Source organism: Hyperolius riggenbachi, chromosome 11, assembly GCF_040937935.1.
Source record: "Hyperolius riggenbachi isolate aHypRig1 chromosome 11, aHypRig1.pri, whole genome shotgun sequence".
NCBI lineage: Eukaryota > Metazoa > Chordata > Amphibia > Anura > Hyperoliidae > Hyperolius > Hyperolius riggenbachi.
This window is the reverse complement of record NC_090656.1, coordinates 115,511,233-115,537,193: the sequence shown is the minus strand read 5'-3', so window position 1 is coordinate 115,537,193 and position 25,961 is coordinate 115,511,233. Positions and strand designations below refer to the sequence as shown.

The following is a 25,961-nucleotide window of genomic DNA, read 5'->3' as shown; positions in this document are numbered from 1 at the left end:
GCGGTTTTCCCCCTGCAAGCGTTTTAAAAACCGCTTCAGAACCGCTCTGATGTGCACCAGCCTATAGATGTAGAGAAAAGTAGCTAACCCATGCCTTCATCATACTTAACTTGGCTTAACCTCCCGGGTGGTATTGAAATGTATGCAGGTCAATACAAAACATGCTGCAAAAAGGGATCGACATGCATACACCTCAGTACTCACCCGCACTGTATACTAGACCCTTGTTTGACACATTTTGGCAAGTTACAGGAAAAAAAGGTTATGAAAATTAATTGGATCACTTTTTCCACAGAAATCCAGGGGAAATTCAACGCCAGGGAGTTTAAAGGCCATACTTTCAAATAGACCTACTAGGCATATACTTTAAAGTCTCACTGTTGGAGGCATTTGCATACAGGTGGTATGTTTGTAGGGTTGCTTGTTCCTATGGATTTCCCTACATCACTGCTGGGTCCAGCCACATGGTCACAGAAATTTGAAGAACTGCTCGAACTAAATGTGATTTTCTGCACACGAAAATAATATAGGGTCTGCTGTCAGGCTAGCTTTAATATTCTAGGTTTTTCTGCCTGTGTAATCAATCCCTAGGCCTATTGGTACTTCTATCTCAAACTCGTTGAATCTAAAACATCTTAGTGAATATGAAAACTATTTCCATTTAGGTTGAACTGTGAATCCCCTTTTCCTTACAAACACTTGATCGCACATGATATACTGAAGTAAAAATACTGAATAGATTGCACATTGTTTTCTACATAGTTACTTACCCCTAGGTAGAGTCTCATGGATTTAGAACAGGTTGAACCTTTGCTACCACATTTGACACTTTCAGACACAATTTGGAACTCCTTATTGTCATCCTAAAGACAAAGAGAGGCAATGTGTAAACAGCATTGACATAGAGCAGTTGTGGAAAATGATTTATAACATATATAAACCACATGAATCAAGTAAACAGAACATTGCTGATGTATAACCTTGTTTGGCATAAACTGGTCTTAGAATCTACACGACCATGTGTAATTATGTATGCACTTACTCTTCTTATTGCGCTTTTATTGACACTTGATCTGCAGGGCAGTGTTGCTTGCAAATTTTCGCAATGTAATTTTTTCATCAAAAATGCAGTTTTAGATTCCGAGAAAATTTTCACAAAAATATCTTATATAGTTTTCCATGAAAACGCAAAAAACATTTTGGGGGTATCTTTTAGAGTAGAGGGGAAGTTCTGAGTTCAGGTCCGCTTTAAATCATAGGTTGTTTTGATTGATTGGATCTATGACCCTGTGCACATTCCATATCCTCCTTTTTTATGAAGATGGGGTAATCCCTAATCTCAGGCCCTCATTGAGCATAGCTTTTGACTTCTCTGACTTGGAACTTTACATGACCTCTCCCTTCAAACCAATGACGGTCTTTTTATTGGCAGCTGAGAAGCTCCAGACTGATTTGTGGTGAAACATTCTTCCAAGTCAGACACATCAAGATCCCTGGTTTGCATCTGAAACTGAGGAGTGCACAGAAAGGTATGTACAGTATGACAGAGCCCTAAAGCACCTTGTGGTACCTAAACTAAAGGAGCAATGTCTGTTTACAAATCTTTTGAGCGCTGACAGTTGCATGTTATGTATGGAAAACAACTCAAATATTTAATTTAACTGCGGCATTTAAAACATTGATTATTAAAAAGGATACACTTACTTGAGCCAAGGTATACCAACAATTTCCATTGAAACGGTATCTCTTGTTGTCAAAGGTGATGTAGTTGCCATCTCCGTAGACTGTGCAGGTGCCTAGACATGTGTTTTGTGTGCACTCCCATTTTCGGCGTTTGCATGTACTGTGCAATGGGAAACGAAATGAGACATGATTAGGCCATCTTATGTGCACTTTCTCCAGAGCATATATACAGCATACCACTAGAAAGCAGAGGTTCGAATCAAAGACATTTCAAAATCTTACCAGGTGTTGCACTTGACTTTAATGGTTTCTCCTGCTGAGTAGTGGTCATTATTGTGTACACAAGGGCAGTTATCCTCAGCAATACATGTTTCACTGACATGGTCATACACCAGCCCTTGAGGGCATATGCAGCCGGATACACACTGTGTACTATACTGTAAGGTACAAAGGACAAAAAAACTTAGCAACCATACTTAAAATACATAAAATAAATACTGTATGTAGTATGAGGTTAAGCATAAAAAAGCTAAGCAATAAAAATCCTTACACATTCATTTTGAAATGTATCACAACTTTTCTGGCACTCTGAGCCCTTGGCTCCTGCTGTGGCGTTGGCACAATCAAAGAACACCATTGGCTGTTTACATTCTATGGAAGAAAAAAAATTGAATCATAAACCGCATATTCTGCATAGTTTTACACCACAAATTTGAATGCCTCTTGCCTAGTCAAAAGCATTCTATGGCTGCCTAGAATAAGCTAAGTATCTTAGAAGTAGGGCTAGAAGCTGTAGAGGAACCCTCATGAATGGACTTATGAACGTCAAGCAGAAAGCACAAACTTAATTATTACAGCCAGCACACAAGAGGACGTCACATTCTTTAATTTAAACTTATAGTGATACTTTACCCCAATCACTCTAATAACAATACCTTCATGTATTATAATTCAAAGCAATTCTATTTAGGGTTAAGGCTAGTGTTAGGTTGAGGCTAACATTACAATTCAATCAGTCTTTGGCCACGTCACCGCGAAAAAGCTTTGTGGCAATAATGGAAAGGAAGTCTGGTATGGACCACAACAGTTAAGCACAGCACAGAAGACGTTAAGGTAGGATTTTTAGAAATTGTAACAAGGAAGGGATTAGGGTTAGGCATAGGAGAATAGAAGGACAAAGTAAGGTAAGGATTAGTCAATGTGAGTAAGTTGGTGAAGGGTAAGGGCTTACCAAGGACCCCTAAAACTAGGCATTGGCTAAAATTCTTATTGTACGTACCCAGCCCAAAGCATATAGACAAAGCCAGTTTACCTATCTTGACCGTGCTTCCATAGCAATCCAGTTTTCCATGTCTGCAAGTGCTAAACAAAAAAATACTTTGATAAGTGATTGTTAACATAAATTTTGGTAATCCACAGATTAGTAAACATTGTTTGCATAAATGGACAAAATACAATAAACACATGCAGACTCTTTTGGATACTTCAATAAAATTAGCAGGACATCCTCTCCGCCGCCAGTCTCGCATCTCCACTCAGCGCTACGAGGCCACGCCCTACCGGTTTCGTCATATGACTCATCAGGGGCTCCTGCTAATTTTATTACATGCGCATGGCTCTTATGGCAAAATGTGAATGCACTACTTGTTTTTAAACTTTTAATAAACGGTATTATACTATATTAGTTTGTATTCTGAGTCTATCAAGGGAGGAGGCTGTGCTTTGAGGCAGAGGAGGAGAGCTGATCCTTATATACGCAGAATGCTGGTCTGTCATACGGTCAGCAACTTTATCTGGTGAGCCCGCAGCTGTAACATGTGTGTGCACTGGGATTGAGGTGTTAACACTTTGGGCACACGGGTGACAAGTCATATTGGTGGAGGAACTTATTCATTGATTAAAAGGCAGTATCACGCTATGTACTCACTTTGTTTGAGTTACGCATAGGAAGAAGGTCAAGGGATCGTGAGGGATCATCTCTAACTACGCTATATATGCTGATCATAATCAATCAGCCATCGCATTTGGTGAGCGTGATACGTACTACTGCTGTGGAGGTCTTTTTGTTTGTGGACTTTTAAAGTGGACTTTTGTTGCTGTGCAAAGGAACTGTGATTTGTCTGGATTGGATTTTTGGCTCTGGCTGATGTAGAGCGCTGTACTAAATTGACTTACATACTTAATAGGGTGACAACACTCACCCAATTGTACAGCGATCCACCTAGCCAGGCTTGTCTAAGTGTTGATACTCTGGAAAGGAGCGCACATACCACTGTATTTCAGTAATAAAAACTTGCTTTTTACAAAACCAACTTACCATACTTCTCCATTATCATGGATCACATCCCCATTGGCCATTGCGGCCCCCTTGTAGTAACAAGGACAGAGAGCTTGAGGGACACATGTTCCACTGTCATCTTGATATGTTCCATCTTTGCAAATGCATCCATCAACAGGTGTAAATGTAATTCCACAGGTGACGTCTGGCTCACTAAGGGTGCGGCATTTGGGCATGCAGGTGCTGACTGAGTAACTGTAAGAGGTGTCTGCCTGGCAGGTGGTGGTGTAGGAGTCTGCCGATAAAACATATCAGTATGTTGTATTTTAGGTATGAATATTATCATAAGATACCCAGCTATTTAAATACATTCAGTATTATTTTTCTGCATATCTATCTATCTATCTATCTATCTATCTATCTATCTCGCTATCTATCTACCTATCTACAGTGCTACCCATAATTATTTATATCCCTGCCAAATTTTGACTTTAAGTTACTTTTATTTAACCAGCAAATATTTTTTGTAGGGAAATGACATAGTTGTCTCCCAAAAGATAATAAGACGATGTACAACAAGCATTATTGTGGGAAAAAAAAACATTTCTCAGCTTGTATTTACATTTGAGCAAAAAGTGTCCAGTCCAAAATTATTTATACCCTTTTCAATAATCAATAGAAAAGCCAAAGTCAGAATCTGCCAGATTTATGAATAATTATGGGCAGCACTTATCTATCTATCTGTCTATTTCATAGTCTTTGTATAATGTATGAACAGCCTTGGCAAAGAAGACATTTTATTTAAAGCACACCTGAAGTGAAAGGGATAGAGGCTGCCATATTTACCAGTATTTCCTTTTAAACAATGCAAATTGCCTGGTTGTCCTGCTGATTCTTTGCCTCTAATACTTGGATCCATGGACTCTAAACAAGGATGCAGATGAGATCAGGTGCTCTGACTGCAGTTTGACTGCATTTGCCACACGCTTGTTTCAGGTAGGTGATTCGGTCACTACTGATGCATGAAAGATCAGGAGGATGCCAGGCATCGTTTAAAAGAAAATATATGGCAGCCTTCATATCCTTCTCACTTCAGGTTTCCTTTAAGAACATGTATACAGGTCAATGCTGACCTTCTCAAAAAGCTTGGCAGTAATGCTGACCTTGTACTACTGTCTGCCTGATTTCCATCACCCCCATCTACAAAGGCTGGAGAACAGTGGGGAACCTGTGCTGCATTTATTAACATGGTCCGCTATTGGGTAGCACAAATCTGCAATGATCTCTTATATAGTGTCAGATTATACTTAGGATTGTCTAAAGGTGAAACAGTGATGTAGGAATGAAGTACTGTAACACATATCCACCTGAAGTGGCATTTTTTTGTAATAAATCCTGGACTACCTGAGATATACAGATCTACTTTTCTTTCTATAGGCAACTGCTCCCAATACATATAAAAATAATAATATTCTCTAGTATACAACCACTTGTTCAGTTGTGCTCTGGAGAATGACGATAACACTTCTCCAGTAGATGTCTTTGTGGGTGAGGAAACATTGCACCACCCACCAGACATTGTTTCTCTCACATAGTTCTAAGCCCAGATCTGCATCTTACACAGACAATAACCATTTCAGCCACAATCCTTACATTTCTATAAAGGTTACACAAAGTATGTATAGTAAGTGGAGTGGTGTCTAGCTCCATTTCTTTGTTGGAGAACTTCAGCCCAATCTTAACACAATTAACAAAGAAGAACTTACGGCAGACATCTGTTCTCCAGCCTCGGAGGTCCACGCCTTGTCTAGCACAGGCATAAACGTAGGATGACAGGGCAGCACACATGCAGTCCTCGGTCTTCTCACAGTTGCAGGTATCGTACATGCATTGCTGCAGGAAAACACATTCAGTAAGAACCTCAGTCAGGACCTCAGCCTCAGGCTGTTTTTGTTTTGGATCAATTATATCCACGTCATCTAGTTCAGCTACAAATTATACAGCCCTGTCACAAGCACTGCAGTACCGGAATATCACCTGTGCTTTCGTAGACTACATTGCAGACTTTTTCAGACTACATTAATTGTAGAGATCTGAACAAAAGTACCTCAGTCCAATGTTTATAGGTTATATTCTGTTCTAAATACAGCAGAATAGATTTGTATGTTAGAAAGAATACAATAAATCTAAATTGTATTTTAGTGCCCAAAAAGGTACCCCAATCACAAATGCACCATCTGAGAGAGGGAGTGTTCATAAATCTTCAGTGTGAGCCTTTAGTCTTTATTCCCTCGCCATCTAGCTTGCCTCCCTGCCGCACAGTAAAGCATAACTAACAGCAATCCATCTTGTAGTGTTGTGACTTTAGTGAAGTGGATTCTGATCAGCTGATTTGGATCAGTATTCGTGGCAAGTACTGTTCAATGACTTAGCACATAAGGAAGGCACAGGTAAACATGAGAGGTGGATTATCCCAAACTATATCTCACATTTTACTGCTGCTGGGCTGTACCAACACTTCTGTGCTGAAACAAATGAGATGAAGCAATTGTATTTGTTTTCTTCAGAACCTTTGATTGGACCTTACCTTATGATACCTATCTGCATCAACTGTTTTGTGACAACCAGAAAATGGACCATCACTGGCCAATAACAGATTGCACCAATGGGTTGCATAATTTTCTGCAGAAAAACAAAGAACATTGTGAGCATTGCATACTCAGCTGAAGACCAAGACACACGGAGATAAAGAAAATGCAATAGGGAACAGGCTGAGACAGCATACAAGTATCATTGAGCAATATTTACAGTTACTATAAAGATCAGAATACTTTACAGGCTTTTTGTAAAATTCCTACCAGCGTCAGCATTGAGGGAACATGGATGTTCAAAATTCTTTTTGACATTGGGACAATCAACTTGAGTTTTCCATAAATTGCCGAAGGATGCTCCTGTTCCTTCTATTAATCCAGCAGGAGATTTGAAATCATCAGCCTGGATGTTGTTGTAATTTCCACAGAGACCTACGAGGGAATTAGTAAATCAAGATTATTGTAATGTATTTGTTTGCAGACATTATCTAATGACCTAATGTGTGCTGCCTGCAAATCTGCATTCAAATGTAACTATAGAGTCAGGGGTGTATTAACAAATCATGGGGCCCCTAGCAAAACTTTCAAGGGGCCTCTAAATGTTCACGCCCTTTCCCTTGCCTACCCACAGTGACCCTCACAGCCTGGGGGCCCATCTTGTAAGGGTCATAAAACAAGTGTGGTTGTCATAATATTGACAACCATAACAAGTGTAGCCATAAAACATGTGATCTGAAGAATGGGCCCCTTAATTGGGGGAAGAGTAGGTAAGTAGTTGAGGCCCTCTCACAGCTCTAGACCTTCCTACGGTTGTAGGGAGTAGGGACGGCTTCCCTGTAGTTACACCCCTGCATAGAGTAGATGCATTGCAAATTTATCAGTGTTCTAAGTGCTTACGGCTTGCTGTAGGCCTGACCTCTTTGATGGAGCTCTGTTCTGCTGTTTCATGTTTTTCACAAAGTAATAAGAACATCTTGGAGGATTATATTTGCTCCTGTATTTAATATTAGCACATTTTGATACATAATAGAAAGAACCTGGTGTACATTGCTTCTACCCAGTAAGGGAAACTGTGAATAAAAATGTTCTTACCCCAAGTCTGATCCATGTGTTTTTGATCCAGCATTGTGTAGACCTGCATAGTGGGCACCAATTGGATTTTGACCTGCAATCCAAAGGTAGTTTGGACCATCATGAAGAAAGATGTAGGCTTAAACATGGTGACAGAAGCTAAAGACAAAACAGAACAATACATTTATGTGCACAGAAATACCATATAATATATACAAATATATAGAATATAAGAGCAGTTAAAGTATAACTTAAATATACACGTGTAGGGAAAGCATAAGTGCTGTGCGATAGCTCCCAGCCTTGTCATAAGCCCCACCAGGATATTTGCACACAATTTGTTGTCCGTATTTATTTAACCTCAGAATTGCATTTAGCAGTTTTTTTTGTCATGTTTCCCCCAGTGATGTGTCTGTTCAGCAGCGATAGACAGGCAGAGAGAAGACAGATTCCTCAGAGAGCTTTAGCTAGCAATCAATCATTACATTTGCCTTTGCTGATATCAAGCGCTAAGGAAGCTTCTCCTGCTCTCTGCAGGGAAAATAAAGGTTTTTACACAATGGAAATACTTGGGAATGCTTTTTAATTTTTTTTTAATGTAACTAAGAGTAGTTGCTGAAATCTTAGTTTTGGGAGTGTAATCTCACTTTAAAGCACTGTTTGTTTGGCTTCTTTATCCCCTTCAGCTGTGTTACTGTAGGCAGTTCCTTGGCAAAAATATGCTTTACGCAGATGACAATGGACTTACCAGATTTCATGGGCAGCTGGGTGTAGACGTTGTTTACATATACAGTACCACACTTCCTCACAAGTATGAACTGGAGTAACAGAAAATATGATATTAGACATGAAATAAAAATTGTACAATTAAAAATGACGAAGTCTCAGTCGTTAGGGCTTATGCCTATAGCACCCTATAGAAACATGCTGGGAACAAGAATTCAAAATCAATTAGTTCCCAATCTGTTAAAACTTCTTTAGAATTGGCTTAATTATGAAATGATCTATTTATTTACTTAAATTTTACTTACTGACCCTTTCGGTTTTTACAGCTTAAAGTTCCTGACATTTTTGACACTTTAGCTGTGTCATTTTGATACAGCAGTAACTTTTTAATTATCTATGCCATCTTAGTGATACATATCTTGCTTTTTCAGTACAATCTAGGCTTTCTTTGGGTAATATTTTTCACCCAAAACTATTTTGTTTTATAGTCCATTTATTGGGAAAAATTAGGCGTAAATGCAGACATTTTTTTTTCTTTTTTCACCCTTTATAATTTTCAAATCGCACATTCCACAGTTATTAAACATGTACAAATAAATTATTTGGCCTTTCCTGATTAAAATGATACCCCATATGCCGCATTTTACTTCTAGCTGGGCATGTGGCGGTCTGGCGGACTGATATCCCCAGTCTGCGCGTCTGTGGTGATCAAATGAGTTCGCGAGGGTGACAGTTCAGGGGGCATAGAGCTGTACAGATGCATCACTAGGCAATGGCAGAGCGTTACATCTGTAGAGCATTGGGGCCTGAAACTTTTGCCCTAGCGATTGCATCCGATCGCTACTGGCGGCAGTCATTAAACGTGTATAAACAGGCATAGGTATTGCAGGGGTTAATAATGGGTTAATAGGCTAAGTTTGGGTTAAAAACTAATGGGGAATAAAAAAAAATATTTTTTATTTTATTGGGCCCATGTCAATTTAATTTTTTTTTCACAACTTTTTTTTTCTAACCTTATTGAATGATTGTTGCTAGCTAACAGCAATAATCATTCACAGAACCACTCACGTGACTGTGCACAAGCGTGTATAGTCACGTGCATGCGCGGCCAAGTGCACGTGCGGGTGGCAGCAGACAGCAGGATTTAATGCAGGATGTAGATTCTATGTCCTAGAACACACAGGGGGACTAATTAGGACGTAGAATCTTTGTCCTGGAACCTTAACCAGTTAAGGTAAGAAAACAAGTGTTTCCATCATCAATGACTGAAAATGAAACATATATATATATGTGTGTGTATATATATATCTATATATCTATATATATATCTATATATATCTATATATATATATATATATATATATATATATATATATATATATATATATATATACATATTAGAAAAGATTTATCAGAGGGATAAAGCTTTTATCCCTTTATCAGAGGGGGTGTAGTAGTAGTTGGGCCTCCTTACAGCTCTGGGCCCCCCTGCAGTCGCAAGGGCTGCTCCCTTGTAGTTACGCCCCTGAGGGCAAATGACATATTAACATGGTTTAGTGGGGATTTTAAATATTAGCCTTCCTGTTGAGTCCAAAATAGAAAAAAATAAAAATAAAAAAGAAGAAAGACTCGAAATATAACAACATATGTTGCTGGTTTATAGAGATGAGTTTTTCACTATACATACCTCCTTTCCGCCATTCAAGATGAGTGAAATGCTCTTGAGGCAGGTGACAGTGTCAGTGTTTCCACAGTTCTGAAGTTCAACCTGGATGCTGAACAAGGCGGAATCACGTGTCTAAACAGCAGGAGAGAGATTTTAGGATTAGTTATCTGCATTACACAAGACAGCCGTGATGCATTCTTGTAGCGATACATTAGCACTGAGAAATAAAGACACCAGGGGATGAAGTTTTCAAAATATTTTTCTTTGCTTGTAACTGTTAACACCGAAAGAAAACAATAGGCCCGATCCAATTCACTTTTTCTCCTAAGTGTTCTCCTAGGAGTTAATCTTTCATCTTCTGTTTAAAATAATTTTTTAATACTCTGCAATTTAAACAATGCCAAATCGTAGCTGAAAAAGTACTGCCAAAATTATTCTGAGTATTTTCTTGTTTGCTGGTGGCTTAAAAGGCATTTCATTGATAAGGTGTGAAAATAAACCCTTTGAGAAAACGAAGGAGAAAAAGAGAATTGGATGGGGCCCAATAAGGGAAGGAAATGTCTTCCATAGGGAAGCAGGCAGAAATTGAAAAAAAAAAAATCACGGAAACTGAAAAAACAATTCACAGAGATTGAAAACATTTTGCAGCTACTCCTTACTGAAGGTCTTAGATAACTTAGAACAAAAAGTTGCTAGCATCAATTCAAAAGAGTGACTTAAAAAAAAATTCACATGTAGGATTTGCAGCAAATATTTATGTGACATACTTCAAATTAATGTAACTTTATCAGTATCCAACAGTAACAGACATGTTGACCACAGTATTTACCCTGATGAGAACTGCCGTCTTGCAAATTTGTTAACTTGATATTCCACATTATTCTCAATAAAAGCAATTAAAAAAAGTATGAACAGAACAGTAATACAGTAATTCACAGCATTTTTAGCCTGAAATGCTTTGTATTATCTCAGAATATAAGCAGAAAGAGTTGAGTGTCAGAGAAGATCAGATTATAATCATTCTTTTTGGACAAGAAAGACTCAGATCTGTTCCTGTCCGAAGTGACCAGAAAAAACCTGACGAGCTGGCCAGTTCAGCACAGGACCAGCACAGGAATAGCATAGCTTAAAGCGGACCCAAACCAAACATTTTTTTAATTCAAAATATTTTCTTGCACCACTCTGACACATACAAAGATAAATAAACACTCCTTTAAGCCTATGAGCATTTCAGTGCATGCTTTTCACCATTCTCTTTTCATAACTAGGGTTATACAGGTGGCAGCCATTACTTCTGAGATTAGTAGGAGGTTTTAGATCATGGGTGTGTTTTTCATCAGCTACCCTCGCTCACAGGGGCATCGACTATGTGAAATCTCACATAAGCTGAGATCACCTCCCCTGTGACATCATCAGTAGCAGCCTGTGTTTTGTTTTTGTTTTTTATCTCCTCCACCAGTTTGCCAGAAAAAATCCCTGCAATATGAAAGGAAGGGAGGGGCTCCTCCAATAAATGTAAAATATTTTATATTTGTCATCATGCAGCTGAAAAAAGGCTGCTATATATTATCATTTAGAAAATAGATTTTATTTCTGAAATCTTGTATTTTTAATTTGGGTCCACTTTAACATTAACATATATGGTTATGAGAAAGTAAATTAAAAAAACATTTTTATTTAACATGTACTTTAAAGGTACTTTTTCCTGTTAAAGAAACAGACATTTATATTACTTTTCAGGGGTGGTGGTAGTACAGCATTGTTGCCACTTGTGGCAGGAAGTAATTTGTGTGTTGTAAAATGTTGCCCCATCCCCAGCATTCCACTTACATCTAAACATTTCTTGGTCTTAGAAACGCTAAATATATGTAATCAATCAGTGCTGCTGCAAAACAATTTTGCAGCTTAAAGAGAACCAGATACGAAGAAGAAATAGATTTATACATACCTGGGGCTTCCTCCAGCTCCATAAGCCTGGATCGCTCCCACGCCGCCGTCCTCTGCTGCCTTTGTCCGCCAGTACAGGGTCCCGTATTTTCGGCCAGTCGAGCCAGTCGACGCAAGCGCAGTGCGCTCTCTCCGTACTGCGCAGGCACATGCGTACAAAGCCGGAGGGAGCCCCTGCGCATGCGTACAACTGGTCGCATCCGGCGGAAGTGACGGGACCTGGTACCGGCGATAGAGGCAGTGGAGGATGGTGGAGTGGGAGCGATCCAGGCTTATGGGGCTGTAGGAAGCCCCAGGTATGTATAAAATCTTTTTCCATTTTTCAGCTATGCTTCGTCTCTGGTTCCCTTTAAGCTTCCTTGAATAAGTAGATGATTCAGATACTTTGGTTTTAAACCAATGGAACCTAAAGGACAAGGACAAGATTGGGTCCATAATAGGCATAGGAGGACTGCATGTTCCTGTATTGCGGCCATTATACAGTATGTATTTCCAAAAGCTTATCATTACCTTGACCAGTGTGTAGGAACAATCTCCATGGAAGCTGTAGTGAGTAGAATCAAAGGTGGTAATGTGTGACCCTCCTTCTAGGGAACACATGCCCATACAGTTCTTGGCAACACAGTTCCATTTCCCTCCTTGGCAGGTGCTGCAGACATACGTGATAGTAATGATTAGGATTCACATTGATATATATGATTAATTCAAATCAAGCCAAAAACAGTCTTTGAAAATGGAGTAAAGAGAATTATCAATGTAAAACAAGGCTGCCTTCCAAGAGATGGTGGTGTAAATGAACACTGGCATTATTAAAGAGAATCTGTACCTAGGAAAAGTTAATAAAATAAACATATCACCCTGTCTGTAGGGCTCTCCTCTCCCCCTCTGTGTCATTTTTGCTTCTCCCCGCCGCTATTTTGGCTATAAAATAACACTTTTACAAAGTTTTTTGTAAACAACCAAAATGGCCGCCAAAGCAGGGAGTATGTCAGGCAGAGTGTGCCCGCTTTCAGTCAGTGTGCACGAGATGTATAGGTTGCTGTACAGTGTGCCAACACATAAAAAAAAAACTAACACAAGCAGGCTGTATACAGCCTTCGTTTTGAACAGCAAGAGATTGAATCTCAAGAGGTCATTAGTGTGTTCCCCTTCTTTCGCCCAGCTCTGATGCACTGCAGAATGACAGGCTGTTTCATCCGAGCCTGCAGACTGGAGCCCTCTGCCTGTGTCAGAAATCAATCAGCAGCATGTGAAAGCCCGGGCAGCTCCTTCTAAAGACAGAGGAAGATATCACACTGGCAAAGATTGTAATCACCTCTCTCCCTGGTCAGCAGCCTCGCAGCCAGAGAGAGCAGAAACTGCCTAATGTAACTAAACTCAGCGAGCAAAGAGGGGCATGGAGGTGGCGTTAAGGGGGGGGGGGGGCTGCCTAACAGATGAACAACACTGAAGAGCCAGCCCCTTCCAGAGACAGGGCGACAAGTACGACAGAAGACAGATAAGTTGATTTATTACACTGACTCTGCAACTACAAAGGGCTGCAGTAAGCCAGATCACATTAGATTAGGTTTAGGAACCTGTAGGATAGAAGAAATACGGCTGAAAATGTTGTTACAGAGTCTCTTTAAGTAGCTTACTAACATCAGAGTTTGCTGTCTGATTTGATTTCAAGAGACACTGAAGCAAAAAAAAAATTATGATATAATGAATTGGTTGTGTAGTACGGATAATTACTAGAACATTAGTAGCTAAGAAAATATTCTCATATTTTTATTTTCAGTTATATAGTGTTTTTTTTAATAACATTGCATCATTCTGTGATATTTGCAGTTTACACTCTACTCAGCATTCTAAATGATTTTACAGAGCAGGCCAGTGAACTATTGACCTGTCCTCTGCTGAAGAAAAAACAATACAGTGACTGACAGTTGAGATAACAAGCTTCAGAAGACAGAGCCCTCTGTGACTTTCAAAGCCGTAGAGCTCAATGGCTCTTTTGCATAGATAACAACTGGAGTTTCTTAACTCTTCCTGTACTAGAAACAATATTAGGCTTATGTCTCTGCTCCTAATGTTTTATTTTTTAGCTGTACTACACATACAAATCATGATATCATAATTTTTTTTTCGATTCAGTGTCTCTTTAATGGTACAAACCATGCAAAAATTGTGACTGAGCTTACCAAGCTTTGCATTGCTCAGCATAGCCTTCTCCTGATTTATAAACATCTCCATTGTATTTACAAGGGCATTGCTCCTTAGGTATGCAGCCAGTCTTGGAAATATCATCAAATATAGTTCCTATAATAAATGGGAAAGAAAAATAAATTGTTTTTCAATAAGTATACAAGTCAAAATGCTGCACTATACATTTTACCCAGTCACCCAATATGGGCACTAGTCGGTATCTGTATGTGTGTCTACGTCTTAGCATTGGGTATAATTAATTTAGTAAAGTAGTTACCTGAGGGGCAGAAGCAGCCATCTGTGCAGTGGTCATCACAGACCGAGGAGCGCTCAGGGTTGGTACAGGTGTCTGGGCAAGCACTGCCACACTCCTTAAACTGAAGGTTGTAGGCACATCTCAGAGCTGTTTAGGGAAATAAATATATTGTAGAGTTAAGTAACATGTACCGGTAGCTATTTTTGGCCTAGGTTACTAGATGTAGGCGCCAGTTTGCATATGATTTTGACTAATGATTAAAATAAAATGTTGTAAGGCTATGGGATCCATGGACAATAGATAGGTATTTCTTGTGAAGCACTGATCTAATGCCGATGGTAACAATAGTCAGGTGCCTAAGAAGAATCATGCTTTTTTTTCTAGGTAAAGCAGCACCAGAAGTTTTACCTCTTACTATTAACACCCTCCTATCTCAATAGCAGCATAATTTGCCAAGCTGGGTGATTGTAATGATATTAATAGATCATCAGCACAAGGTTCTGAGGCCCAATGAATCATGCCTATACAAGTTTATCCAACTACCCTTTAATGTCTAATGAAGGTCGTAATAATTACCTGTATAGCAAGCTGATTCACAAAGGTTTTCTGTTGAATTATCTCATCTTACTTATTATCTCACAATTTGTCTCTCCTTAAATGACTTAACTCATGATTAATCTATTCTTATCTAACTTAACTCCTGATTTATCTCTCCCTATTGGACTTCCTCATGGTTTATCTCTCCTAATTTGAGTTAACTCATGATTTACCTCTTTTCATCTGTTTATCTTTGCTCTCCTTAAGGTTAAATATATAAGCTTTGTGAATCAACCACTCTTAGAGAGGCTGGATAGTGTGATGGTTAAGGGCTCTGCCTCTGACACAGGAGACAAGGGTTTGAACCCTTGTAAGCCAGCACTTATTCAGTAAGGAGACCTTGGACAAGACTCCCTAATGCTGCTACTGCCTACTGAGTGCGCCCTAGTGGCCGTAGCTCTGATGATTTGAGTCCCTCAGGAGAAAAGTACAATATAAATGTTCCATGTCTTGTCTTAGAGCCATACTATCTATTTTAGATATTAAGGTGTTTACTAACTCTAGAGCACAATGGAAAATGCTGGAGAACATAAGTGCTTCAGGAAGCACAGATTGATTTTTGTTCCGCTATTAGGTAACAAAAGGTTGACACACTCCCCTTGGTTTTATGTGGTTGTGATTTGATCCAGATACAAATCACACATTTTGTTACCCAATAAAAGATACCTTTTAAAACCATCAAGTATCAAGTACAGGCTTGCTTGTTCACTTGTCCTCCAGTGTTCTCTAACCTTAGTAGCTCATCTCAAAATCCATAGTAGCACAAAGCAGTGAAAGATTGCTATTTTGTCATAAAATACACCATAAATCCAATTACTGGTGCCTGCCCATTAAGTGAGGGCCAGTTCAGACTGCAAAACGCGTACGGCCATGCATGCAGTACGCAACGTGTACGAACGCACGCCATCCGCGTTCGTATGCATTGCGTGGCTGATCCCATCACTGAAAAGTGAATGGGACAGCCGCGCGTTTTTGTAAAATCTGCGTGCAGCATGCGTTCCCGGACCGCACAGGTCCGGAACGCATGCAGTGTGAACATCAGACAGTGCACTCTATGCACTGTCTGATGTCCTGCGTGTCGGCCCCCCGCACGCGTTTCCAAAACGCGGGTGGAAACGCTGGAAACACGTGGAGTCTGAACGGGCCCTTATTCTTCTTACAAAGCACTGAAGACTTACGGCAGATCTTTGAGGTTCTCCAGTTCCTTGGCTTTCCTCCAGCGTGGGTGCATTGTCTGGAGTACTCAGAAAAGATGTTACAAACACAGAACCCAGTAGAATTTCCGGTGCACCTACAGACATCTTGCTCGCATAATTCGATGTATTTTTGCACGTCCACAAGTTTATGGCATACCTGGAATGCTGCACTGTTCAGAACAGATTTGCAAATGTGATTCTGTTGAGAATAAAATGCAGAACAGTTATAAAAGAAATAGAAAGTGAAAAGGTACAGTAGAGAAGATACAGTATCACAAACACACAGCTGACTGTATTTTACACTTTTACTAAGTCCAGTTGTTTAATCGAGGGACTGAGTACTTTACACATAATACACAGTAAGTACCGTAAGTGCTATGCTTGTTTATATGTTTTATACTTGTTTATTTGTAAACCTCAATAAAAAAAAATTTGGAAAGAAAGGTTAAACAATGGAAAATATTTCTATTATGAAGGAACCATTGTTGCAAAAATTGAACTTTACCTTCACAGATGGTTGTTTGTATTTTCTGATGGACTGCGACTTTAATATTACTGCCGCAGAATGTGATGTTTATTTGTTTTGTTTCTTGAGTATTTGCATATAAATCGTTATCATTACTGTTCATTATTCTAACCAATACAGTTATTTTTTATTATTGTGGCTTATTGATGAAAGAAAGTGTTTTTGCCAATGCTTTTGGCTGCCCTGTGATGCTGTATAAACTTACTTTCTTGTTTTGCGTCCCAGCATGGTTCCCCACTTCCAGGACGTAATTTTCCGCACTGTTGTGTGCATCATCTGCAGGGGTATTATGTGTAATGCGGCTCTTGCGTGCGCACATGGCGGTTGCCCAGCACTATATTTTCTGACATCTCTCATCTAATGATTGCTGGAGATCCCCCCTCTCTTGACAAAGAGGCATGGCTGCTGGGGGCTCCCTTGCTCTTACACCACTGTAGCCAAACCAGTTCACCTTGGTATTAGTTGAAATATCGGATTACTCCTTCTGCACTCGGTGTCCCCAGCACATTCATTGCATCTTGCACTTTGCATTCGCTCAAGTACTTTCTTGCTCACAAAAACTTGGTTTGATATATACGTGTTATGAACTGTTTTCATTGTTTAACCATTTATTGTTTATTATTTAAATTGTTATACTTTTGATACAATCTGAGTGGTGCAGCATATGGGCTATACAGCATCTTGTTTTCCTATATGAAAGAACCACAGGGTAATGCGCTGCACCTTTTGTGTTACCCTGCAGCGCACCGAAGCACTTCTGGTACTTTGGCCTGTCTTACAGAGACTAATTGCCACTGTGACAAGGTGCGGCTGGGAGCGTACCATGACATGATGCTACATGTGGGAAAAGGGCATTAAAAGTACCAAGTGACTCTATGGCTACATTTTGAATTTTGTATGCACTGTATACTGACAAATTGATGTTATTGTTCACTGTTTACACTTTATTTTTTTCATTAAACTTCTAGTTGAAAAAAAAAAAAGGACCAAGCGACTGTCACTTATAGAAGCTTACATTTGTAGCGCATTGACTTTCTGGTTCTTCTGCAACGTCTTCACACTTTTTCTCTGGATCACTCACTTTTTGAAGGTTTCCATACTGAGCGTGAGTAAGCTGGGCATCTGATTAAAAAAAAAGGGGGTTTCCATGAGTCACATTGAGTCATATGTATTTATCTCTGCATGTACAACGAATTGGAAGATTGCTTACTGTTTCGGATGAATTCATTGTAAAGTGGCATGCCATTATAATCCCCGCAGAGACCACAAGTCTGGTTAGCATATTTGGAATTTAACTCCAACTAAGCAAAGAAAAGAACAGTAAGAAATGTTATGTGTGTTTGTAAACGTAGTACCAATAACTAAACATTGATGTTAAAGAGTTTTATTCTGTAATGGAAAACACTATCCAAGCTATTCAAAGAGATGTATCTCTCTTGTTTTATCACTAGGTATTAAGGTAGCCATACATCTGTAGACTTGGTGGCTCATTGACCATCAGATTCGTTAATTATTATCAAATTGGATAAAAATTGCTGCAGCCAAGAGCATGCCCGATCGACAATTAGACGTCTTTTAAGCTGTCAGCTTTTATCCAAAGATAGAGGTCAATGTTAACAATAATGATCCTAGTAGGAATGAAGTATGCCTAACCAAAAATGGGAGAAAATGAGTCGATCTTTATGGTAGTGACTTACTGAAGTAGATAAGAAATAAGAGTTACGTTTCCTTCTGTTCATTTTCAACATCCAGTGATATTAAAGATTACCAATCTTATAATTTATTAAATGTTTACTGTAAAGCTCTATCTCAAAGCTATTAGGATTGGCAGATGTCAGCTGCAGTAACTCACCTGCTCGGCTGTCACGCCCCCATTGGACAAACTACTGGGGTATTATTATTATTTTTTTTTTTTGCAAAACTGTTACAAAGTTCTGTGGCCAACGGGCTTTGGAACACTTTGGATAACAATAGCCGAGGCCGCCCTGCTGATGGAGGGGGACGGAGTTTCAGACCTCTAATGATATACAGGTGAGAAGGTGAGTTACTGCCACTGACATCCACTGATTCTTGCTCTGAGCTCTGAGATAGAGCCAGCCTTACAATCAATGTTTTAGAAAGTATAAAATATGTACTCCTTAACATTGTTGATCATCCCATTTAACCTCCCTGGCGTTATGATTATTTCTAAATTTTAGAGTATAAAAATGGTGCCAATTTTTTTATGCTTTCAGACACTAAAACCAGGAAACGATAATGCTGCTAGAGAGATCTGCAGATGCCCAGCACTTACTCACCTCCCTGAGATGTAGCCCGTCACTTCTCCCTCTGTCCTCCAGGTGGCACTGTAACCCTGTAGTGAGATTGCCATCCGTCATCATGACGACAAATAGCAATCTCACCAGAGGGAAGCAGAGCCTCCGAGGGCAGGAAGCAGAATGGCTGCTGGAAACTGGATCCCGGGGGGAGGTGAATAAAAACACCTGCTGGACATAAGGCTCTGCACCAGTGGCTACCACGAGTTAGGCTCGGGGTTGCCACTCTGAGATGCGGTTTTCCGCCCCGAACCTGACTCAGTGTTACCGCCAAATAGGTTAATAGATCAACTGTTAGTTGTTTGGAGTATCAAGTATGCCACACCAAGCACCGAAATAGTTTATAGCTTTTTTTCTACCTTAGGCTTGAGCAGATAGATTTTGGCTGCCACAGTTAAGCAAAGACATCGGGCCTGGTGCAGTAAACTGGTAAAGTTGCTATGTGCAAGGAGGACACAGCTATTATACTGTTACTAGCCCACGGCGAGCACCGACTGTTAACCCTTACTGCCACACATCTTACCATTTTAACGTACTATTGCTAATGCATGACATAACATGTATTACCATAGCAATGTGTGTGTGTTACAGTAGCGCATGTGGCACAACCTCTGGTCCTCCTCCTACATTAGTAATGGTAAACTTTACTGGAGTTTACTGCATCCGGCCCAACATCTTTTATCTAAGTCTAAGAATAACTTTATTAGGATAAAAAGAAAGAAAGAGAAATTCTGTACTGATAAAGCTTGTTTAGATTTACCGTAATGGAATCATGTTCATTCCAGAGCAATTCAAAGCCAATTTTAGAATAAACTCTGATATAGCTTCCGCTTTTGGCGATCTCAATTCCACCAGTAGTGAATGGCATAGTCTCCACACTGGAAGGAAACAAAATACATTTATTTATTTATTGTATTTATAAAGTGCCAACATATTATGTATCGCTGGACATTAGTTAAAGTTACAGACAATATTTAAGGGTGACATACAGCAATAAGACAAAACAGGAATACATGCAAACAAGATCACGCAGCACAATATGAGTATAGTAAATGCTTGTCAGTCACTGAAAGTGCATGGGGTGTGTGAGCCCCCTGGAGCAAAAGATACAAGAGAGAAAACGGGAGCCCAATGGTGCAGTATGTCAAAGTAACACAATTTTTGGCAAGAATTAAGCAAAAATTCTACTCACAAAGGTGGGTTGCTAGGGGCAAGCGACCACTGGCAGCAGGTGGAGACAATGAACCCGACTCCACTCGGGGTGGTCCATCAGGACCTCGGCTGGTCACTCTCCTTGATAAAAAGAAGCACTAGGCTCGTGTAAAAACACTGTGGATAATGTTTATACCCCTTCAATGGGGAACGCTGAGGGGTGGATTTAGCACATATAGGGGGTAAAGAGGCGCCCTGATTGTATAAAATATGTTAAAAACAACTAAAAAGAAACAAGTGAGGTGGCTTACTACAGAGATGAAATTCTTAAACAAAGAATTTTTAATAACAGAGCACAACCTGTGCTCTGTTATTAAAAATTCTTTGTTTAAGAATTTCATCTCTGTAGTAAGCCACCTCACTTGTTTCTTTTTAGTTGTTTTTAACATATTTTATACAACCAGGGCGCCTCTTTATCCCCTATATGTGCATTGTCAGTCACTGGATGGCAGCATGGAGATTAGGCAATTTGAGTTTACTCAGATCCATAGTATGGGTGTTCGTTGATGGAGGTGTGTGATCAGGTAGGAGACACAAGGATAATAATAATATCTGCAATAATCTAATACATCTTTGGGGTATCAAATAAAAAAAAATGTGTACTTACACTTCATTGCTTACGGTGATGACTTTGTTAACAATTTGAATGTCAATGCCTTCTAATTTAATGCTGATAGCAGAAATGATGGAGACTTCTTTCAGAACTTCACGCTGCATCATTACATGGAAGTCCTCAAAATTAGCCTTACAGTGAGAGGCAAAACGGACTTTGCAGAGACTCGGAAAATGGTACACATCTCCATCAAAGGTCTTGAAATGATGGTTTCCAAAGGTGCTGCAAATCCTTGAGTTGTGCGCAGGATTCATATCTACAGATTATCAGAAAGAACAATACAGAATGATGTGTTAAAAAGTAGCCCCAAGTAACAAATAAGACTAATCATTGTCTGCTGATGCTACCCAGGAAACATTACAAATGTACTTCAGGTAGAAAGTGCACTCAGTTAAAGCATACCTAAAGTGAAAAAAAACTCTTATGATATAATGAATTGTATGTGTAGTACGAATATTGAATAGAACATTAGCAGCAACAGAATTATTTTGGTTTATGTAGCTTTTTTAATTACATTGCATCATACTGTCACACAATTTGTCTAAATTAATGCTATAGCTGCCCAGCACATATTGATGAGTTTTAAGGTAAACTAATATATAGATCATTGTTATGTTCTTGAAGCTCTCCTGCTCCTTGAAACCACACTTCAACTATTCCAGCTGCTGAATGATAAATGAAGAACACAGTTTCAGATCAGCACAGGTGACTATAGACTTACTTCGAAAGACTGGAGCAGGTGATGAGATAATGTTCACCTTTGGTCTTCCATCTATAAATGTAAACACATACCGGGTTCAGTAACTGGAAATAACATTTCTTCATGAATGTGTCCTCATCAAAATAGTGACAGTTTATGCTGTGAATGTGACACTGTTTTTTTACTTTGTAAAATATATGCTTTAACACAACTAGGAAATTCACTTATGGTCATGCAAAAGCCCCAGAAGTTTTGAACCTTGACCACAATGTTTCATCAGAATCGTAAGCGTGCACTCCCCCTTAGGTCTGGGACCCACTAGAGTGCTTTCAGCAGTGATTTATGCTTTCTAGGAATCGTCAGCTATTCCTAAAGTGCTTCACTTCTGAAAGTGAATGGCCATGATCCCACAGAAGCGATTGCAATTTGCTGAAATCACAATCTCCTTGCAAGTAGAATTTGGGAGCAATTTCATGAGGTACAGCAGGGCCCAAAATTACTTTACCTGACATCACTGATAACAGTACTAAACCTATTTGTATGTACAAGCACAGAATTTGAATGTTACATTCCTCCACTATTCAATAGCAGTCAATGATACACATTTGAAATGTATTGGAGATAAAGCTGTTGTTAGAAAGAGAGAGACTTATAGGATGCTCAACTATGATTGTCAATTCCTAGCAGTAGTCACTTGATTATCAAAGTCTGTGGTGTGCAATCCACCTTCTGTGTTCTCACCTGACTGTTGCTGTGTTTCTTGGTCATCCTCTTCCACATACGACTGTTCTTCTATTAAGGGAAAATACATTGACCAAAGAGTTAAAAATACAGGAAATGCATATAAGCAATATTAACATGTATTTCTCTCAGCTGATTGGACAGCAATTCTTTTCTCTTGAATGAAATATGACCAACCTGAAAGTAATTCAATATAATATCAAAAGTCAAGCACTTACCAGGAAAGCTTGGCAGACTGTCCCTGCTAATTGGTTGTCCACAGTTGGATATATAAGTGTATTCAATGTTATATTATAGCGCAATAATCAAAAGTGAAAAATTGGATCCATTCAATTTAGTCTAAATCAATCCCAAAAATGTGACAAATCAATCCTAAATTTCCCCTCTCAGCAACAATACAATTATAATGCAATGTAGGTGGTACCCCATTAAGACACCTGAGAGCACATTGGCTGCTTACTGTATACAGTACATGTATTCCACTTTATCAACAGTTTTTACATATATACCAAACACTACTGTTTTGCGACCTGCTAGTTCAATAACTTCCTTATATCTCCTCCAGTTCCTTGCAACTTCATCACTCATCATGGCTACCTATTGACGTGTATAACAGCATTATGTACACATATCTATGATCTGAATTACATACCTGCGATCTGCTATCTGCACATCTTGCCTGGCTACCTGTCTCTAAAACCTGTTTCCTTCCTGTTATGCCCTGTCCTGTTCTGTCCTGATAAGCAGAGAACAGATCACTGCTATGTAATTAATGTTGTTATATTCAGCAATGAGCAGCACAGGAGGGTTGGCAGGGAGATGTGGAAAGAACCTTTCAGATCAACAAGCAAAACCACAGCAGTGTTTGGTGTAGACATAAAGGCTGCTGGCATGGTAGATGCACAGCTAAATACCTGACAGCCAGTTGAATTTGAGTTGAATTTGTTAACCCTCTGGGCGATACAATTATATCGCCCAGGAGGTGGCGCAGCACTATTTTTTTAAATTTTTTATTTTTTAAATCATGTAGCGAGCCCAGGGCTTGCTGCATGATAGCCGCAGCGCAGTGGCATCCACCCACTCTGATCGCCTTCGGCAATCAGAGTAAGCAGGAAATCCCGTTCAGAACGGGACTTCCTGCTGGGCATCCCCGGTCACCATGGCGACGGGGCGGGATGACATCACCGACGTCATGGACGTCGTGACGTCAGAGGGAGTTCCGATCCACCCCTCAGCGCTGCCTGGCACTGATTGGCCAGGCTGCGCAAGGGGTCGGGGAGGGGGGGGGCTGCGCGGCACGGCGGGTAGCGGCGGATCGGCGGCGAGCGGCGGCGATCGGAAGTTACACGCAGCTAGCAAAGTGCTAGCTGCGTGTAACAAAAAAAAATTTATGCAAATCGGCCCACCAGGGCCTGAGAACTCCTCCTGCGCGACATACCCCGAGCTCACCTCGGGATTATCGCTCAGGAGGTTAAAGGGAAATTGGTACTGAATTATAACTGTAATATCAAGAGGAAATGTATGCTTGATTTGGCATAGCGTTGGCTTATGTTACCTTTACAATTATCTTTTAAAATAATTATTTCATTTAATCTGCAATTTTTCTATAAAGATTATTATAATATAACATGAATAGCATAGACGGTGATTATTATCACTATACAAAGATATCCACTTATCAAAACCTATGCAAAACTAAATCAAAACCAGGTAGGTTTAAATACCTGATTGATAGTCCTGTACATTGATGCCATTGTACTGTTGCTCCACAGAGTCCCAGCCTACAAAACAATACGTAAATAAAAAAATTATAAAAATTCTGTTACATGATACATATTACAATATTTGTGTTAACGGCTTCCCCTTTCCCCTGAAGACGTGATACTGAGCACTAAAATGTCATGCTATTAATGGGTCGAGGGCAATAATGCACAGAACTAATCTAATGAGTTCTAATGTTTAGTGGTGATAAAACAATTAAAAATATGGATAGAAACATCACTTGCCTCCAAAGGAACAAATATTACCATATGTAACAGGGAAAATACAGACTTTAATATATGGCAATAACATATGTGTAGGGGTAAGATCCTTCCCCAGGTTAAAAGGAATCCAGGTTGAGAAACATTTGGAGGCTGCCATATTTATTTCCTTTTTATACCAGTTGCTTGGCTGTCCTTCTGATCTGTCTGGTCAGTAGTGTATGATTCAAACACCTGAATCAAGCATGCAGCTAATCTTGGACGTTTTTTTTTTAATCAGTAACATCTAAACTGCATACTGGTTCAGGGTCTTTTGCTATAGTATTAGAGACAGTGCATTTGCAGGACAGCCAGGTAATGTGCATTGTTTAACGTTTTCTTGAAGGGACGGCTCTGGCTGCTTTAAGACCAGAGCTGCCCATGTCCTTTTAAGTACTGTGATTGCCTCACACCAATAATGGGGTCAGGAGCTGATGAATCTGGCTACTGCCTGATATACGGAGCAAGTGGGTACAGCAACGCGGACAGTGGTAGTAACAGCGAGATCAATCGGCACGTGCGGCGGGGATGATTGAAATCTACGCCCAGGCAGAGATAACAGCTCCCAAACAGGGTGTAGATTTCAATTACCTAGGTCCACAAGCTGTTAAAAAGAAATAAATATGTCAGCGTCCATATGTCTCTCACCTCGGGTTCCTTTTAAAGAGAAACTCCGACCAAAAATTGAACTTTATCCCAATCAGTAGCTGATACCCCCTTTTACATGAGAAATCTATTCCTTTTCATAAACAGACCATCAGGGGGCGCTGTATGGCTGATATGGTGGTGAAACCCCTCCCACAGGTAACCCCTCCCACAAGAAACGTTCAAACTTTTGTGGGAAATAGCTGTTTACAGCTGTTTCCAACTGCCAAAAACCATGCAGCAGCTACATCACCTGCCAACAGTAAAATGTTCACTGGAGTTCCTCTTTAAGTTATGTGTATGGCCAGGCTACATACAGTACATATGAATTTGTGAAAGCAGGTCAACCATGTGAAATCCATACTTTTGTGTGCAATAATGTCTGTATTTATTGTTTCACATTATAATGTATGTTTGCTTGGAGGAAATCTACCTTCCTATCCGTGTTTTATATTTTACATTACATTAAAACTTTTACAATTTACATTTACAATTCTAGTGCCCTAGCTATGGTTTTATGTCTTTAACCACTTCAGTCTACGGGTATTTTCACCTCAAGTACTGAAGCGATTTCCCCCTGTAAGCGCTCTGGCCATTCATTCACCAATAACTTTATCACTACTGATCATACGTAAATTATCTATTGCACATGGGTGTGCCCGCCATTTTGTATCCGCAGCATTAACATAGCGGCAATTGGGGAAGGGGAACTGATGTTCCTCAATCCAATCACAGTGTCTGGCATGAATGGACATGACCCCGATTAGGGGCCATGTCCATTCGTAATAGTGAAAAGTAAAATTAAGCAAGAAAGAAAAACTTCCAGAAAAATCAGGAGAGTGATCGTAGTGCCATCTAGTGGCAAAATAGTAAAAATACACTGAGGACAAATTTTAATTAAAAATTAATAAAATGAATCACTTCTAAACTCCCCCTCCCCCCAGTTACCAAATAAACTCAGTAAAAAAAAGTTTGAAAAAAAACCCCATA

At 39.6% G+C, this 25,961-nt stretch overlaps 1 protein-coding gene across 1 annotated transcript in view; it reads right to left on the bottom strand.

Moving 5' to 3' along the window:
• LOC137537849 (mucin-5AC-like) overlaps window positions 1–25,961 on the bottom strand; it is a 73,707-nt gene that overhangs the window by 43,652 nt on the left and 4,094 nt on the right. Inside the window, exons 3-25 of the mRNA XM_068259801.1 lie at window positions 24,030–24,086; window positions 22,306–22,356; window positions 21,586–21,636; window positions 20,859–21,120; window positions 19,800–19,917; window positions 17,935–18,025; window positions 17,740–17,846; window positions 16,181–16,397; window positions 14,427–14,552; window positions 14,146–14,263; window positions 12,473–12,611; window positions 10,037–10,147; window positions 8,372–8,441; window positions 7,645–7,782; window positions 6,820–6,984; window positions 6,549–6,643; window positions 5,728–5,854; window positions 4,001–4,256; window positions 2,996–3,045; window positions 2,234–2,334; window positions 1,966–2,120; window positions 1,705–1,843; window positions 771–863 (exon numbers count right to left, since the gene is read on the bottom strand). Coding sequence (XP_068115902.1) covers window positions 771–863; window positions 1,705–1,843; window positions 1,966–2,120; window positions 2,234–2,334; window positions 2,996–3,045; window positions 4,001–4,256; window positions 5,728–5,854; window positions 6,549–6,643; window positions 6,820–6,984; window positions 7,645–7,782; window positions 8,372–8,441; window positions 10,037–10,147; window positions 12,473–12,611; window positions 14,146–14,263; window positions 14,427–14,552; window positions 16,181–16,397; window positions 17,740–17,846; window positions 17,935–18,025; window positions 19,800–19,917; window positions 20,859–21,120; window positions 21,586–21,636; window positions 22,306–22,356; window positions 24,030–24,086 — 2,837 coding nt within the window. The remainder of the gene's footprint in view (window positions 1–770; window positions 864–1,704; window positions 1,844–1,965; window positions 2,121–2,233; window positions 2,335–2,995; window positions 3,046–4,000; window positions 4,257–5,727; window positions 5,855–6,548; window positions 6,644–6,819; window positions 6,985–7,644; window positions 7,783–8,371; window positions 8,442–10,036; window positions 10,148–12,472; window positions 12,612–14,145; window positions 14,264–14,426; window positions 14,553–16,180; window positions 16,398–17,739; window positions 17,847–17,934; window positions 18,026–19,799; window positions 19,918–20,858; window positions 21,121–21,585; window positions 21,637–22,305; window positions 22,357–24,029; window positions 24,087–25,961) is intronic.